The sequence below is a fragment of the Dicentrarchus labrax genome, unplaced genomic scaffold, assembly GCF_905237075.1.
Source record: "Dicentrarchus labrax unplaced genomic scaffold, dlabrax2021, whole genome shotgun sequence".
In the NCBI taxonomy this organism is placed as follows: Eukaryota; Metazoa; Chordata; class Actinopteri; family Moronidae; genus Dicentrarchus; species Dicentrarchus labrax.
The window spans coordinates 21352374-21371938 of NW_026136702.1; the positions used below are offsets into that span (position 1 = coordinate 21352374).

General features: G+C 38.2%; 1 protein-coding gene and 1 pseudogene across 1 annotated transcript in view; both read right to left on the reverse strand.

Moving 5' to 3' along the window:
• Nucleotides 1-4157, reverse strand: part of LOC127379609 (G-protein coupled receptor 4-like) — a 42658-nt gene extending 38501 nt beyond the window's left edge. The window contains exons 1-3 of the mRNA XM_051429423.1: nt 3965-4157; nt 3490-3681; nt 2010-2197 (exon numbers count right to left, since the gene is read on the reverse strand). Coding sequence (XP_051285383.1) covers nt 2010-2197; nt 3490-3666 — 365 coding nt within the window. The 5' untranslated portion in view covers nt 3667-3681; nt 3965-4157. The remainder of the gene's footprint in view (nt 1-2009; nt 2198-3489; nt 3682-3964) is intronic.
• A 4729-nt stretch (nt 4158-8886) lies between these two features.
• LOC127379620 (G-protein coupled receptor 4-like) lies at nt 8887-19259 on the reverse strand (annotated as a pseudogene).
• Between the last annotated feature and the right edge of the window lie 306 nt (nt 19260-19565).

The following is a 19565-nucleotide window of genomic DNA, read 5'->3' on the forward strand; positions in this document are numbered from 1 at the left end:
ATTACATATGTCATTGCTGACCTCTTCAAGCCGATCTGGTCTAGTTTACCTTGTCAGGTTCTCTCTTGGTATGACCTTGTTACCCTCATTCCTGCTAAGTCAAGTGTATAACTGGTGGTGGTGTTTTAATTTCTAGGTTTCTTTTTTCTTTTAATTCCAACTCAGGTTTACTGTACTGTACTGTACTTTACACTATTCTGCACTTTAAATTATATTTTATATTTTAACGTTATTCTATTTTTCTACTCCTGTTGTGTATTTGTCTTATTATTATACTGTTGTGTTAAGGGAGTCGGGCAAAGTAAGATTTTCATTGTATGGTATAAACCACTGTGTTTCTTACTGTGCATATGACAAAAAACCTCTTGAATTGAACTGAATTGAATTTTATGTTTGTCTCATGGTATATAAATGACAAATTAATCGTATCATTTTACAGTAGAATAAAAGTCATATACATCACGCATCACCCACGTTATTTCCAGTTGCTTGTCAGACACAATTTAATTTTCCAGTATTAAGTTCACATTTTCTTTGTGATAACACTTATTTACATTTGCCGGCTTGTTGTCATTCTCTTCAAGAAACTCAAGAGTTTTTCCTCTAAACATCAGGGTTGGAATTAATGTTCATATACATAATGGATATTTGACAAACAGGAGAAATTTGTTGAACCTTTTATTTATAAGTTCATAAATATAATATAAATTTAATTGGATTTTCAGAAAATTTACAATTTATTATAAAATGTCATATATTGTGAAACATTATTGTATAAAATTGTACAAAACATTTTTATCCATAATGCTGAACACACAGCTGTTGTAAAATATCTGAATATGAAGCTGGTTCTAAAAACTAGCATGCCTACCACTGAAACACCAAAAATGAAATGTATATCATATAATGAGAAAAATTATATTTTTTGTATTATTTGTACAAACATTAACAAAAAACGCAAATACACTTTTAGATGGACTTACAACTAAGAACAAGTAAGAAAAACCAAAAAAGGCCTTGAAAAACACTTTGTTATTCTGTGGTAAACATACAAACAGTGATAATAAAGATTTAGGAATAAGACGGCGTGGCAGCTATAATGAGCTCACTTAATTACAAAAATAAATCTATTTTATTCACATTGTTGAAGCCATCACAGTCAACCACAACAAGTTCACCAAAACATTTCCCAGTAACCAGTTCTCCCACAGCAGAGTCAAAACATTGCTTCCTTCTATCTACAGTTAGGATTCTTATTGAAAATCCTATCATTAGATGACATTATCTTTCTTGTCTCTTTCTATTTGCTTACATTTCTCCTTCTGTTTTCTCCCCTTTCTCTCTCTCCCTCTTTCTCTGCCTACATGAAGCTGACTGTGTAAATGTTGTCATCATTCATACTGATGAACTGCTGATATCATTGCTGTCCATTCTGCAACAACACACAGAGGCCAAAAGCTTGTCTATGGTCCCTTTCCTCATGAAAACATACAGAACTAAGTCTGCAAGAGGACTTAATCTAATAAACATCCGAGACACTATTTCGAAGGTGTAGTTATTTATTTTTTTCTCTGCCAGAAACCCAGTGATGCTGGGCAGGAACAGCAGTGTGTAAATAAGCAGCACCAGGACCAAAACTCCCACAATTCTTCGTTTTTCATCAGAGGGGACTCGGCTGGCAGACAGGGCTTTGAGGGTCCCACCAAGGAAGAAAATTAACAGTGGGAGGGGAAGGAGGAGGAAGACGCCAAAGGCAGTTTCTAATACTTTATCACCAACCCAAAAAGAGAAAGTGAGGAGAAACACAAGAGGAGCAGTCCAGACCACGACACAGACCACCACAGAGGTCTTGATGGTTCGTCTGAAGCGGTACCACAGCGGGAAGGCGATGACCAAATACCTGTAATACAAGATGGACACATAGTCTTTGAGGAGCTTCAGAATTCTATAGTAATATAATGGTCAGACACAGAAGTAGCTACACACATACTGGATAGACAGATAGCTACCTTTCCAGGGCGACGCACACCATGAAGCAAACACTGGCCCCCAGACCAGAGAGGTAAACTAAAACTATAATTTCAAGTTTCTCCTGATCCTCAGGTGATGCCACTCGAACGATCAAGCAGCAGAGCTGAATGAGGTCAGAAATGAGGAGGTTGATGACGTAGATCGGAGCAACATGATCATTTCGCACCTGCAGGAAAACATTGGTAAGAGTAAACAAACAGCTGTAAACATGTTCTGAAATCCACTTCCTCCCAAATAGGTCATCTAACTCTTACTACTACTCTTACTTACTTACCAGAAAATCAAACTGTCCTTTGTGTAGTCAGAAATATCAGATATGAAACACTGGTCAGTCACTGCAGTAGACTAAGGACCAGATTCACTGCATCTTCTGCAGCTGTGTTTCAGACCTAAACATATGTATCAAACAGATCCACCAGACGGGAGTCACAGTTTGCATATTTCTCCTCATTACCTATATTTCCTGGAGGATCACGCAAACAATAGGAAGAGAAAACAGCAGCACACATTTGCACAATACCATTTCCCTGGTAAATGTAAATTCTCTCTTAAATTATGGTGTAAAGTCATACTAGAGGATTAGTCACTAGTTATTTGTAACTAAATCCGCTTCTAAAATTGGTTGCACCACGATTACTAGGGACATAAGGTATAGTTGGGACATAAAGTCATTACTAAGGCAAGTGATCAATCAACCTTCAAAGAGTTCCGGCCCCATATATTATTCCATCAGGATGTTACTGCAAGAAGTGTGGGACTGAGTGAGCCTGCACAGAATCTATCAGAAGCAGACCTAACTAATGGAGAGATAATTAACACCCTAGCAATGCGGGCAAATATTCTTGCTGTTACTGTACTGTAGCTGTATAATATAACCATAAAGAGCTCTGTACACATCAGACTGGTCAGATATAACTCCATATTCTGCTTTTTTATGAAGTTACCAGGGCTTATCATAGCCCTATTCAGCTTACCAAACATACCGTCTCATGTTTTATCCGTGAAACACAATGTAATGCAAGGTATCTGAATTGTATTGGGAAAGAAAAACGGTATGATAACATCTTAAAAAGTCAGACAAGGTCAGAAGGCTTCATCCTGCAGGGACCATATGAATGTCAACAAAATGTCACACTTTCTTTTATTGTTTCTCAACAAATAATGCTGTACAAACGGCTCTGACAAACTTGATGCCAGTTTTGTTTTTCTTGGAGTTGTAACTAAATGGTGCCATTATCCTCAGCTGTTTAAGTGAAGGTTGGAATAGAGCCACACATAAACTGCATGTGTCAAATTAACTTAATGTACATTTTAATTATGGAGAAAATTATCACTGTAAATGAAAACATCATGATAACACCTCCCCCTTAGCCCCCAAGCCAGATCAAGATCCTTTACAGACACACAGACTGCACAACAGACACATGACTGTAGATAAATAAATCATAATGTACATACCTGAGAATAAAGAGCATAGATGGCCACGAGGGTCAAAGGAACGCCGACACCAATGATTATGCATGTCAACACATTTTTGATGAATACAGCGTTGTTATTATCCTCATTGTTGGAGGTGACGTTGCTGTAATTATAGGTGTTGGCCAGTGAGGAGTTGTTAATGTAGAGATCTTCCATTCTTCAGAGTGAAACCTGTAGTTTGAGAGATCAGGTTATAGAAAGGGAGCATGCTTTGTACCTAACATTGTTCAGTGATATCACTAAAGCGCAATGTGCAAGTTCATACAAATACAGTATACCTAGTATAGCCACAATCATATCAAATCAAAAACAAATCAACAAATCAAATCAAAAGTCTGTTTCTTTTCAGATTCATATATTCATATAAATATTCAGGCTTATTCATTCCAATGAGTCTCTGTAGTTCTTATCATCTCTACATATACATACGGTGGGAAAAAAGTAATTTACAAACCAAAATTTTATGAGTTCACCAACATCCAATGTGTTGTCCTCTGCATCCAAACAGTGTTAGCGAATAAGCTCCATTAGCGCTGGAACAGGATACATCACTAATGGAATATTTAAAAAAACAGCAAAAAACAAAAATGGTACTCTGGTGGGTCAGTACTGTTCGTTGTCTGCTGTTTTGTCCACTGTGTCCACACAGTAACACATGGCCCTAACCCTAACTGCCTGTTAATCTACATCATCTTCTTAACTGATAATAAATTGTACTTGTAAAATGTCACATGCATTTCCTGCTATAAAGATATAGTCGATATCCTTATCTTCATATGATATTTGTACTGAAAATGCACGTAACCTTTCCAAGCTATGTCCTAGTAAACAGATAAATTGTTTTACTTGTAAAATATAGTAATGGCTTATTAATGCCCAAAATATGCATGCATTGTACATCTGAAAGACAAATTTAGTAATAGTAATTTAGTAAAGACCTACCTTTACTTTAGTAAAGACCTACCTCTACTAAATGAGAGGCACAGCCTTCTGAAGAAGACTCCACCAGGACAAGTAGGATTGCTAATGTGAGAAATCATGTGGAGCGGATTATATGCAGACTAACACTACATAATTATTTCACAGGTTGTGTCAATCAACCAGGCACCAAAAATGGAGGACATTCTGAGAATTTGTGCTGCCCTGTGTAACCTGTAAGGTGACATTATACATAAAGATGCTGAGTGAGATAGATTGGAGTCCGTTTTTGAGTTAAGCGTTTAACTGTGTTGTTATTTACAAAAGTTGCAGACTAAATTGTGTTTGTTATTGCTTGTTATTTAGAAGACATATTATAGTTTATATATTAATAGATATTTACAATAAAATGTTAAAATCTCAGTTAAGTTAAGTTAATTAAGGACAGATAGTATTTCAAAAGCATCCAACAATGAACATAAACCTAGCCACTCATTGTGATGTAAGTTGAGCATTAACGGTTTAAAAAACAACAGCAGTGATATTAATTTGATCTTTGTTTATGACTGAATGCTTGAGTTAACAATTGAAAGAACAAATCAGTACACACCAGTGTCCTCGTTTTTTCTTGGTAGTGGTAAAATAATAAAGAAAAAGGAGAAAACACTGCACTCAAAAAACAGCACTACAGAGAAAGATGTAATATTCATACAGACCTCAAGGTGGTGGTCAAAGGTAAAATGGCTGGGATATTTATATATATTTATTTATATCTTTTTTCTATACTGCTATTTTTTTTCTCCTTTTCTCGCAACCTTACAGATGTGTCAGATTTATCTTCTGAGAAGATAAAAAGAGCTGCTCTGCACTTTTTCCCCCCACCTTTCTGCCACATTGTCACTTGTTAATTTACAGTATAGTATAAACAGCATGCGGCCAAATAATGTATGTGAATATTGTCACGAGGGATCAAGTTAGAATCTGAAAAAAACATCACTGATTTTCTAACAATCCAACTTAACACATGGTTAAAGACAGGCATAACCTTTAATATATAATGCTGATGTTGATGGCAGCTTCAAAGTGTTGCAGAGTTTCCTAAACTGTCAATAAACAGATGATGTTCGTGATCTTCTGCAGCAGTTTCCTGTTTTGCCTTTGTCTGTTTCTCGATGTATTTTAAGGAGGATGCAAAGTGCACGTAAAGCAAGAAGGGTTACACTCCCCACTGTACCTCATTCATATGTCACTTTAGACAAATAATTCTGCAAAATGAATAAATATAAATCTGACTGTAAACAGATACATAATCTACTTGCCTTAGGCAAACTGGGTTATATTTTATACCACAGAGAGAAAAAAAATCAAGGCAGTGTTTTACTACATTAAGAGCTCAAAATGCTATTACATGCATGTGAGATATAGTTAATTTCTTTTGATTTATTTGTGGGCACAAGATATAAGTGTATATATAGATCAGATTGTTTTGCTGAATGGTATGGATGAAAATAGCAATTTTGGGAATTAAGATAACTAGGAATTACTTGAAATGCAAGTTGGATCTTGTCTCACACACTATAAACATATCCTGTGTATTGAAGGAATAACTGACTGTGCTGTGTCTGAAAAACTAGCCCACCACAGGTGATCTGTCAGAATCACAAATCTAAGGGGTCGGGTTCGTTCTTTTATCAGACAGTGCCCACTACGTGACTCTAAAAGGTTGAGAACTACTATGGCTATAAAGAAATACTAATACTCTTTGATCACATGGCTCTCTTACATTAGAATATGTGTGTCATCACTGAAATATGGGCTAAATCTATATTATTTAGGCAAAATTAACACATTAGTAGGGTGCATAAGAGGGAGCAAACTGTATCTTATGCCCATGAATTAATCAAAAGGAGGGATGGAATTGTACTTTGTATGTCTCATGCATTTTGAGTGCTCAATATAGTAAAACATGGCCTCAAAATATATATTTTTTTCTCTGTAGGGCAACTTCAAGGCTCCATAGAAGCTAACTGTTTTTTAAGATAAGACAATCCTCAGTCTACTACATACCTACCTATATACAGGGGCACCAGATAGGGGGGAAAAGTTAGGACAATTCCAAGGGCCCATGACCGACAGGGGCCCCAAAAAATAGGTAAAAACTAATATAAAATTATTAAACCATCATCCTTCAGTATATATATTTCAAATATAATAATAAAATTAATGATCTCTTTGTTTTTACTTGTTTTTGGCAGTAAAAGTTAAATATCCACACTGACCAAAAAGTAAACATCCATATTGACCGACCACCCCCCTGTATCTGCATGAAATGGTTTGGGACCTTATCAGTGATGGTGTTTATTGCAGTCAGTAGATGCGCCAGAACTACAGTGATCACAATGTTAACAACTAAATCAAAATCTGGTTTTCAAAAAGGAAAGAGAGAAAAGAGAGAGAGGAAAGACAAAGGAAAGGATGTCAATCTGTAACCCAGTTTTTCACAAAGAAAGGAGCCTATAGTCTGTGAGTGGTATTAACCTGTTGGCTTAATGTCCATAGGGAAATAAGATAGCCAGCTACAGACTAGTGTTAGCCTACATTTAATCACCATTTAATCAGTTCAGGGAAACGTTTAGCAACATATTCATATTAGATCATTGTCCCTGCCCCTTTTAGCAGACTTAACAACAGATGAGTCAGCAGCACCCCAGTCTCCCCATCACTGTACCCCTCCCTGTCCCAGTGAAGATGTCACTACTACTACCACTATGTCTCAGGACAGGCTTTGCAGTCTTGCCATATTGTCCATTGAAAGTCAGTTGGCTAGAAAGCTTGACTTCAAAGACTTATCAGTGACTTTGCTAGCAGGAAGGCTCGGTGCTGGGCTCTTGGTGAGTCAGGCTGAGCAAGGGCCAGTGATAGCTGACAAATGGCATGGCTATGGAGATTGGATATTACTACAGACATAATGCCCACAGCCTAAACAAACCGAGAACAAGATGTATGGCTGGACTGCCAAAAACGTTTTGAGCTGTTATTTGAGAGAAAAGTTTGGGTTTCCAGGAGTCCTTTGTTCTTATTTATACCTTTTTAATTTGATGTCACTGGTACTGTTAGTTTGTTATGACCATATTCCAAACCTCAAAACCTTTTGATTTAGTGATCACTTGATCTGTTTTGTAGCACTATAATAACCCTGGTTTGGAAATTCCATTTTACATGTCAACTTTATTTTCTTGTTGGCATATATGTGCAGCTAAGTTCAAGAATCTGCTGTTTTCATTGTTTTAAGAGGATGATGTTAATTTATTTTGATTGAAAAGTTAATATATATTTAAGTTTGTTCGTTTTTTTTTTTTTTAAATCTTTCATTAATAATTATAATAATGATTAATAATAATTAATTTCATTAAGAGAATTTTCCATTTTAAAATTTTAAAATAAAAATACATTGAGACTGTAAAAGATGGCCTTTTGCAACTTTTTTTGTGGTTGCTTTTAATCTTGCATCAAATAGTGAACTGCATACTGTATGCAGACTTGCATGCATGTACAAATCCCCAGCAGTAAATATTGTGCTAGTACTATTGAACTACAAAAAGCAAGACAGTTGCAAGCCTTTAATTAGAGTTATGTAAAGCTTTTGATGGGACAGTTAGGTCCTAGAGATGTGGTGACAACAGCTGCGCAGAGGGGGCCCAGTTTGATTTTTTTGTCATGGGGTCCCAAAATTCTTGGCGGCGCCCCTACCTATATAGCTCACATTACAACAGTTAGCTTTTGGCTTTTCTGTTCTTTCGGCAAATGCTTCAATGTGTTATGCCCAGCTCATTCAGGAGCATAACAAAAGAAGGGAGATCCACACAGTAACAATTGAAGTAAATATGTTATTTATTAACAATAACTCAACATAAGAAAACTATGATGTGTGAAATCAGCATTGTTCACCACTAAACTACCAGTAACATAAACAAAGGATAAACTAAACACTATCACTACATTAAAGTCAACTACAATTTAGGAAAATATATACATTTTGCAAGATCGTGTCAAGCTCGGTTCAATCTCTTATCAGCAAAAGCAGTACAACTTCATGAACCGCCTCCCGTACAAAACAAAACACTTTACAACATAAGAAATGTCAAGCAGTCAAAAGCATTAACAAAACAAGTGACTTCAAAATTGCAATCATAACTAATCAGTTGTCAAAAATTACTTGCAAGAAAGGAATTATTTTACAGTTTTAAGTCAACCTAACCACTAGTCCTAAACCAGAGTCAAAACAATGCTTCCTTCTATCTACAGTTAGGAGTGACTTAATGGAAATCCTATCAGTAGATGACACTATCTGTCTTGTCACTAATTATTTGCCTACATTTCTCCTTCTGTTTTCTCCCCTTTCTCTCTCTCCCTCTTTCTCTGCCTACATGAAGTTGACTGTGTAAATGTTGTCATCATTCATACTGATGAACTGCTGATATCATTGCTGTCCATTCTACAACAACACACAGAGGCCAAAAGCTTGTCTATGGTCCCTTTCCTCATGAAAACATACAGAACTAAGTCTGCAAGAGGATTCAACCTAATGAACATGACATACAGGTTTCTGAAGGTGTCGTTATTTCTTGCTCCCTCTGACAGGAACCAAATGATGCTGGGCAGGAACAGCAGTGTGTAAATAAGCAGCACCAGGACCAAAACTCCAATAATTTGTCGTTTTTCATCAGAGGGGACTCGGCTGGCAGACAGGGCTTTGAGGGTCCCACCAAGGAAGAATATTAACAGTGGGAGGGGAAGGAGAAAGAAGAAGGCGGAGATGGTCAAGGAGGCCTTAGAATAAACCCATAAATAGAAAGTCAGGAGAAAAACAGGAATAATGACCCAGACCACGATTCAGACCACCACAGAGGTCTTGATGGTTCGTCTGAAGCGGTACCACAGCGGGAAGGCGATGACCAAATACCTGTAATACAAGATGGACACATAGTCTTTGAGGAGCTTCAGAATTCTATAGTAATATAATGGTCAGACACAGAAGTAGCTACACACATACTGGATAGACAGATACCTACCTTTCCGGGCGATACACACCATGAATCAAACACTGGCAATCACACCAAAGTAGTAAATATAGACGAAAATGTCATATATCCTCTGATCCTCACATTGTGCCAGCCAAACGATCAAGCAGCAGAGCTGAATGAGGTCAGAATTGAGAAGGTTGATGACGTAGATCGGAGCAACATGATCTTTTCGCACCTGCAGGAAAACATTGGTAAGAGTAAACAAGCAGAAACAAAAATTCTGGCCCAAACTCATGTTGTATTTAAAAAACAGATGCACTAGACTGGAGTCACAGTTTGTGTGTCATGTTTGTGCAAAGTTCACCTCTCACCTCACTGCATATATTTTAGGAAGGACCGCACAAATACTATGAGGAGACAGTTTAATAGAGGTAAATTATGTATTCTAATATATTTGCTGAGGTCATAGCAAAGCTTGCCCAAAGCATGAGCAACTAACTGCCTGCTCAGGGCCCCCATGGCAACCAGTAGGTTGCTGTGTGCTGCTTGGGTGGCTGTGGCTCAGACGGTAGAGGGGGTCATAATCAGAAGGTTGGCAGTTTGATCCCCGGATCCCTCATGTCAAAGGGTCCCTGGGAGAGATACCGAACCCCAAATTGTTCCGGATAGTGTGCCATCGATGTGTGTGTGTGTGTGTGTGTGTGTGTGTGTGTGTGTGTGTGTGTGTGTGTGTGTGTGTGTGTGTGTATGTATGTAAATGAAAACTGTTTCTGTTGATCAGTTGGTACCTTGCATGGCAGCCTCAGCCATCAGTTCATGAATGTGTGTCAGTGGGTGAATGTGACATGTAGTGTAAAGTGCTTTGAGTAGTCAGAAGACTAGAATATAAGCACTTTATAAGCACAGTTTATCCACTATTTGAAAAGTGTCTTGTATTAACCTAATTCATAAAACAAAAAAGAAAGAAAGTAATTGGCTCTAGGTAAGCTGGCTCCCAACATTTACCTAAAGCTGGCTCTTAGAGAATACTCATTCAAGAATGACACACCAGTGGTGTGATCACACCTTGGAGAATTCTAGCAGCTAGCTGTAGCTGTTATTTTTTGCAGTCTAAAAATTAGTCGGCTTCGCCGAATTAAGGCCACCACATCCGTGGTGAGTATGACAATATCTTTAATAATAAGGTTCACTGTTCTGACTGCGACTTGATACTTTTTAGATTGCGCTAGAAGGAAGTGAAACACCCTGTGAATACTCAGAATAAAACAATTACGTACAGTGGTGGAAATGGGGGGGTGCACAGGCCATTCAACAAGTAAGGTCCGAAATCCCCTGGGTGCAGCAAAGCGGGCCGGTGATTCATTTCCTCAAAGATTCAGTTTGTATGCAAGTGCATATGGAAGCACATTAATTAGCAGAGGTTTACTGTCAGAATCTAAATCCTGGCTGGTGATTTGTTGCTCAGAACTCAGGAAAAAAATTACTGTTTTTACACAATGTCATTTCTTTGAAAAAAGTCACCCTCAGATCAAAATAAAACTTGTCCCTCTAGTGAGTGGAAGTGAATAAAAATCAATATGAAGCAAATAAATTGCTAATCATGATGTGATTGGTCGCACTGATGGAAAATCATTCTTATAATATTGGTGATTCTTTTAAAATATCTGAGTAAGTAGGATGGTATTTTTAAATAGGCTACGTAAAGTCACTATTTCACTGCATTTAGTCGACTAGTCATTGCACATTTATGATATTAATTTAATTATTTAACTCTTCTTTGCGACTAACGATTAGGTCGGCTATTACGGAGCAGCCCTACAATTGTAGACCCACCAATACTAACACCATTTTACCCAGACCGCGTCACTCTAAACCGTCCAAACTTTGCTTGTGACCTTGAAAAACGCATTTTCACTAAATCATTCCATTAAACATTACTATTGCAATTTCTCCTGGGTTTGGCCCTTTTTTGAGTTAGATTGCCTGGACAGTCGACAGCGATGTGTCATGGAATGAAGTGGGTGTTTATTAAAGTGGGTGTGTTGTGTGGTCTGTGAGATGGGGCGGTCTCTGGTTCCTTGAGACAAGGTCCAAGTGAGTCCAAGTGACAAGTTCATTGAGCATGGCAGGATGGGTAGCTGATTGCAGGCAGCAGCAGACTCAGCCCTCAGCCAGAGACAGGTGGCGACCTCTGGTGGATATGTAAGATAGCACAGGGGTTAGTTCCAGCAAGTCATCACAATGCCCATTGACTTTTCTTCAAGCACTGAAGCAAAATCCACTCAGAACAAATGAAATCCAATGTAACAGGTCTAACCCAGTCACCTTTTTCATCCCGCTGGAGTGCGCAGCCCTGTTATGATCTACGTGTGCTAATAATTTCACACACAAAATGTATTAAAATAGAACCCCGAACCCTGATGCTGTGTAGGAATCGGAGTCAGTAACTATTTATGACTGACTTACTAATATAGATAACTGTAGTCTTTATGGCTGCGTATAAAGAGTCAAAGCACACAGCCTGCCACCCATACAAAGCATTAATAAATGATCTTTTAACCATTAATACAATCATTAGTGGCAAGAAATGAACTCTCAGTATTAAGTAAAATGGTCCCTTTTGTTGTATTATTGATATTTCCTGACCTCTGATGTTAATTTCCATTCACAACTCCAGGTTCTGAAAGGAACAGCTCTACGATACCGAAAACAATTATTTTACATTGCATTTTCCTTCCCTGTTATAAGGGGTTGTCCTGTCCTGCAGTTATTGTGTTCACTATTTGGGTTCATTGTACAGTTGATCAGGTATATAATTTGAAATAAACATAAAATATGTCACTTAGTCAGGGGGCTTCTTCCTCTTCTTCTTCGTCCTCTTCTTCTACTTCCTCTTCTTCTTGTTCTTCCTCTTCTTCCTCTTCTTCCTCTTCTTCCTCTTCTTCCTCTTCTTCTCACTGATAGCCAAGCTCTGAGCTCTGTGCTGGGGGTGCGCTCTGTCCGTCTGATGCAGAGGAGCCTGGAGCTCTGGAAAGAGAGGCTGACAAAGAAGGAGAGAGGCTTTCTCCTCAAACACGGCAGGGGAGAAGCTGAGCCTGACCCTTCACACCCATATCGAGAGATCCACCTGTGCCCTGGGTTCACGGAGCTCAGCGGCCCCCTACTGAAACTCTATGATGGGAAAAAATCAAGCCTGCACAAGGCCAATAAAAAAAACTATAAGTTGTGTAAAAACTATCCACAAAAACAGCCCTGTGCAATAGAGCGGATTGTGTGTGGACGGAGAGGCTGGGTGGGCTGAGCCCACAGTGAAGAACACTATATAAACCTCCTCTAAAAAAGAGAATTGGATCTCCAGTGGAGGATTTAACATGGTTCTATTGCAACCAATGCCTTTTTATCTGTTTTTAATCGCAGTGTTTTAAATGAGTGCCCATTCTGTGGGCTGGCTGAAAACATTGCAGGAGATTGGCAGAAATTTTTAACGTTTTAGTCTGTGTTTTTAACCTATTTGGTACCTATTTTTATTGCCCCTGTTTTTATTTGTGGAGTTAGATTTTTTAAAAAAACAGAAAAAGCTAAGTGCCAACTCCTAAACTTTTTAATTGGTGAAGCCAAAATGTTGATCTACCTGACTTGTAGGGACAAACTGCAGAGTGGGTCGACTCTTGACGCTGTGACCCTGTGGAAGTACAATGTGAAGGCCAGACTGAGGCTGGAGTTTTGCTTCCACAGGATCACAGGGAATATAGATGTGTTTGCACAGCAGTGGGCTCAAACTGAATTATTGATTGAATAACAGTTTGTTTGTTTTAAGCCAACTGTAAATAAAGTGCTGTTCAAAAATCTAAAAAATCTTCTTCTTCCTCTTCCTCCTGTTCTTCCTGTCTTCTTCTTCTTCTTTTTCACAACAGTAAACTGATGCTGTTGGTGCTGTAAGGTGGAACTGTGAAACAGACACCATTGCCCACCCAGAAGTAGGACCCTAGCACCTCCTTCCCAATGATATCACACAGGTTGTGAAAGACAGCAAGCTGTGACTAGACAGGGACCCAGCATTACACATTACTAAGATCTTGCATAACTCACAATATTTATTACACAAATTCTCATCACAAGATGGGTACCACCACATACTCATAATTATCAATTAACCAATGGTTGTTCTCCCTTCAGAATGTTTTTATTAGTAAATTAGTCATTGAATTATCAATTGCATCTGTAAACAGTGCTAAAGGGGAAATGTTAGAGGCCATGCAAACAGCAGCTGACCTGGTGATATCTCCAGTGTAAGATATGACCTCTTGATATGTGGAGAGACATGAGACATGAGAGGATAGATCTGGAGCCCAGTGTACCATTATGGTATGCCATACTAATGTGTGTGAATGGATGAACATCTATGATTGCAATTAAGTAATGTTACCTGTAATATTCGTGAAATGGTAAGAAGGGTTGGTTTTCTTTACTTTTTTATTTTTCTTTCTTTTCTTTCTTTACTAAAATACTTGTGATTTGTTTATTTGTATGTTTATACCACCCTTCTGAGGTGGCATGAAAAAGTAATAATAATAATAGTATTATTAAAAAAATATAAATGAATAAATATTCAGTACATACCCTCACAAATACACACACACACACACACACACACACACACACACACACAGTTAAATCAGAAACATTCTCATGAGAAAACTGATGTTTACCCTCCGGAAGCTATACAGCCTACTCTGTCTGTGGCTTTCACTTAAACACGCACGCACGCACGCACACACACACACACACACACACACACACTGAACGATAGAACGCTGTTTCCCTTCCACACAGGAAATGCTCTCGAGGTCACTGAGAGGTTGGAGAAAGCAGACAGACATAAGCTCAAAAGGTCATTCAGTTATCAGAACATGTAGCCTGCCTTGTGTATGACAGGAGTTAGTAGCACAAAGATGAGCCTGATACAATACATGAAAAAAGCAAATGCAATAACGGGAATGCGCAGACAATTAATACTACCTTAATGACCTCACTTATTTTAGCCTTGGACCCTGAGAAACTGTTTTTAGACTAAATAATACTCTTTTTTAAGTCAATAATGGAAATTATTATTGGGGATGGATTTCCCCCCAGAAGGAGCTTTAATTCAGTAAGAAGATGAATGAATGGAGTGATTGAGTTGTTTTAAAGCAGCTATTTTTCCAACAATGTGAAAACAGTGTGACAGTGTGAAAAGGGTTACTAGTAGTGATGAACATACTGAAGATTATTCGCTGAATTTACAGATCCACTCAGATTTACAAAGCTTTATAGAAAGTGTCAACTCACTGTTTAGCTGTTCAGCCCCAAACTTTACCGTTTATTGTTTATTCTCACCTCTCTCATAGCATTGTTTTTGTTTTTGCTCAGCAGCAAACAGCAGACAGTTAGAGACTAGCCTGTAGGAGCTTTCAGTTGCTAAAGAGCCAGATATTCTGTTGAGGAGTTCAAAAACCGAGCTAAAGAGAGTGAATATTGGATTTCATTCATCAGGTCAACACAATCGCCACTCCAAATAAATGATAATGTTGCTCCGTAACTGCTGGATCTGTAAAGATGCAACTGTTTGCTAACCAGTTCACCATATCAACTTAAAAGGTGATGATATTCCAATATTGTGTTCACAAGGTCAGGCAAGTTTATTAGTATAGCAACAAGATAACAAGTTTTACATAAGACATAAGTTCATTAAAAAAAAATGCTGCCCCCAAGTGGCCAAAAATCTGTTGGTTTAAGTGAACAAAGAAACATTTTAAATAGAGTAAATAAAAGAAAGACAAATTTATAGATAAAAAGTTAAAATATTTTTTTAGATTAAACTAAATAATACAAAATAAACCATGAAAGAGTATTCCATTTGTCAACTGAAATTGAGTTCTTATGTAGGCAATGAATATGAACGTATTGTAAAAGTCTCATCTTTAGGGTCTGTAACAATGAGACCATTCCTGTCCCACACTTATCCAGCCCACATACATGACTGAGGAACAGGAAAAAATAAACTGTTCCATCTATCTCTGTATATACTGACCCGTAATTACATTATTGGAAAGAATTTGTTTATTTGCTATCTGTGAAGAATGTCATATCCTCTGTGGGTGTTTTTCTATTTATTAATAGTGAATCCTCACTGACCCTCTCTCCACCTCGTCCCATCAAAAGGCTTATTTTTGGCTCTTTTCCTGATCAAGCCAAACTGGGCAAACAGTGAGGAGGTTTGAGTAATTATTATATAAGCTCTTTGTCTCCATGCTTCCCAGGTCAGAACAATTGCTGAAAACACAATTCTGGGCTGGAGAGGCAAGATTTGTATTTCTAGATGAATTCCCACAGAAAAAACAAAGACACAGGACAATCAGTTTGTCAATACTTATGTGACGTAAGATATCCATTGTGTTACACAGAAGGGCCAAAGTACTCTGGTTCCAGTTAAGCCCACATCTCAAATGATGTTGACTGATTCGTAAAGGTCTGGTGTTGTTCTTGTGAATGGCAGTTGCCCAGATGGAGGAGCAACAAACTAATCGGAGGTTATGTCAGAAGTAAAGATGGAAGTTGATGCTTATTTGTCTGCACGCATAAAAATGTGGACAGTTATTCATTAATGACATTCGCATGAAAGTGTTCTTCTATTCTTGTACTGATCCGAACATCCAGTTCAGATCCACTGTTCTGTTTCAAATGTTGTCTCTAGAAAGGAAGTTTTATCAGTTCAAACACAACAGAACCCAAACTCAGGAGGCGAAGGTAAAAGTTAGTCTTATTTTTTTTTATTATATATTTTTACAAGGAAAGCACACAATTAAAATTAATTGCACCAGAGAAAGCCAACAGCTCATTTGCATCTGTTGTCTCTGGGCAGGCAGACAAGAAAAATAACCATACAACTGTTGCAAAATACATAAAACAATACATAAAAGTCCATCAGTGTGAAGTAATACATTTCAATTTGACAATAAATACTAAGCCATTATTGGTGGTGACTTCAGCCCGAGCTTGAGGTTCATTTCATACACTGCAAAGCTTCCTGAATCTTTAATGTTTGTGGGTAGGGAATTCCTCATCCTCACTACTTTCACCAAGACAGCTGATTGACCAAAGGCCGTCTTTCTGAACTGCGACACCCAGTCACCCCTTACAGATGCTCTAGTCCTATCAGCCCTGCCACTGCTGGGAAATGTACAAAGATACAAAAATGCAGACAGGGAGACAAGGTCCAAAAGGGGCTAAGGCAGAATCCACTTGATAAAAAAAAAAAAGAAACAGATCAGTTAAAACTAGCATTTAAGCACAAGGCACATGGCACAAAGACAATCTGGCAGAGAGCTAGTGGAGATAAACCAGTGTATATATAGGGAGCTAATGAAGGAATGACAAACAGGTGAGTGTGGAGGGGGAGGGGTGATTCTGTCATCAGAACACTGGCTGGAGGGAGTGGCTGGGTCTGAAATTACAGCGTTAGAACATGAATAAACAAATGATAAATCAAAATGAATGAATGAATGAATAAACTAAGATAAGAAACCATGACAGTATAACCAGTCAGCTTGTTTGACATGCAGTACCCATAATCCTGTTCTCTGTTCAGAGCCACAGAGACGTTGCAGAAGCATGAATGCAGTATTGGACAGATGAGGACTTATTCTGGGGTTTTCAAGTTGTGTTTACCATGTAGTCCTGTGGTTCGCAGGTTATTAACTTTTCTTTCAGGCCCCCATTTTGTAGATACATTTTTCAGCATAGTTATGGTGAACAGATTCATATTCTAAATTAGTTCTATCAATCAAACTGCTGAGAAAATGCTAAAATTATGAAAAATATGAAAAAAACAAAATAGGAAACAAAGACGTGCTGATTCAACTTTATGGTCAATAGCTGTAGTTTGTGGTGCTGTTTGTTTTTTGACTTATACTGAGAGAGAGAGGGTTTTTTTATATTTAATCTATTCCTACTTATATAAATAGGGCGGACAAAATCAGACTGTCTCAGAGGGCCTCCCATCAGGAAGGGGACTTGGTGGCGTTTATGTCTCAATTGCCAGCGATTGTTGTGTTTGTTTTGACTGCTGTCTGTTGCCAGGGCCTGAAACAAAAACTCAACCCTACCACACTGAGGAGGAGGTTGTGCATGAGTACTCACTACCCGTTTGGACGTATCCATTCAGCATATCGATAACAATTCAATGTGAATACTCAAATATGTAAATTATTTAAAATGCCCTTCCCTGGTCCCTACCACCGTTGAACACAAACCTCCAGTCTCTCCCTTTTCATTGTTCAACCGGAGTATTCAAATAAAAAGATCTAATCCTGGGGAGCAAATGTCTATCTATTCATTACATTTTGACATGTCTTGTGTGCCATTTGCAAACATTTTTGGCCAAATGCACTGCTAAATATTTTAAGACAAGACATTTCTGACTGTCACGCTGACCCAATGGCCTTTATGTCAATCAGATAAAGCACAGTATACTGAATACTAAGACTAAACACTTATATTCTAAAATCCAAACGACTCGGATTCTAACATGGGAAACTGGATGTTTGTTTAGAGATTTGAGCTGCGTCGGGGGATCAGTCCCAGTCGGATCAGCTCAATGTCCTGGGATTGGACCAGAGCATAAACAAACTATCTCTGGATTATCTTATTGGACAATCGTCCTGAGACATGCTGTGGTCCCAAAGGACAGACGGACATATGAGTGGACAGAAAGTCGGAGGTTTTGACAGAGAAAAGACTGGGTCAGCTCACAGTGTGATACAGCAGAGAACCTTTTTTCTGTTTCTGTCGCTCAGCTGGCTCTATGTTATTTCTCAGTAGTAACACAGCAGGTGTGTTGTGGGCCTATTTCAAGCTCAAAGAAGCTCATCATTTTCCTGGAATGTATTGAAAGTCATGGATTTCATTAAAAAAAATTGTTTCACATGCACTAGACTGTAACTGCGCAGAGGAATGGATAATATACTAAGAAACAGCAGGAACCAAAAATGCATGAAGAAAATAAAATACCAAAGTTGAGAGATCCTTTGTTGCGACAACTGATTCTACTGAAATTGTGCAATGTGAAGATGGATGGCTCGATTTTATGCACCTGTTTGAAATGGCTTTGACTGAAGCAGCATTAGAAAGGGCATGTGCATACTGCTGGCAATGTAAATACTTCCATTAACAAATATAGAAAGCAGTGAACTTATTGAACTGATTATTTGGAGTTAACGAGACAGGATCTCTTTGAATAGAGTTTCTTGTTTTTTTTCATTATTCAGATGCTGCTGCCAGTTTTACACATTGTTCCAGCCAGACTGCAGTTTGTGTTTGCATGTGCAGAAGTTTGACATTATGTTGCATAATAGATCTTGGGCAGATGTCCACACTATAAATGATTATGATAAATTATGACATAATGTCCAAATTAGACCTGTTGATGCAAATCTTACAGAACTGAAGTTCAGTCTTGTGTAACACATTTAATTTAATCAGGAGTACACAGAGTATGATGTTGCCTCTTAATGTTTGCAATTTAGAAGTCTGCACACTAGATGTGTAACGGCTTTCAAAATAAAATAAAAATGGATTAGTTATATAATATATTAAGCACTAGCAGAGGTTGTTGCCACAGAGGCTGGGAGGCTGGGAGATGTCAGAAGGTTTTGTTGCAGCATGAATTGTTCTGCAGCAGACACTGAATAAAGTCTCGCCTTGAAAACCTGAACCAAGAGGAAGCTGGTCGGCCTGAGACGCCGGTTCCTCCCATTTTACCTCCACCATGTTTTCATGACTCCCTACCTGAAGGAAACAAAAGGCTCTGAATCAGCTAGAACAAAGGGATTGAAGACGTGTGTGTGTGTGTGTGTCCGTTTTTTGTGTCCATAAAGTTTTGGTTTCTGTCTTCCTGCAGAGGAAGGAAGAAGCACAAAAACCCCACAAAAAAGTCATATGGTTTTTTGTATTTTGGCTGATAAACAGACCACAGGATCCGTCAGAATCTGTTGGCACCCGACTATAAACTACCACACCTTCTGCCAGCTTTTCCCCAGCTTTTCCCATCATTCACAGTGTTGGGATCCGGTTTAA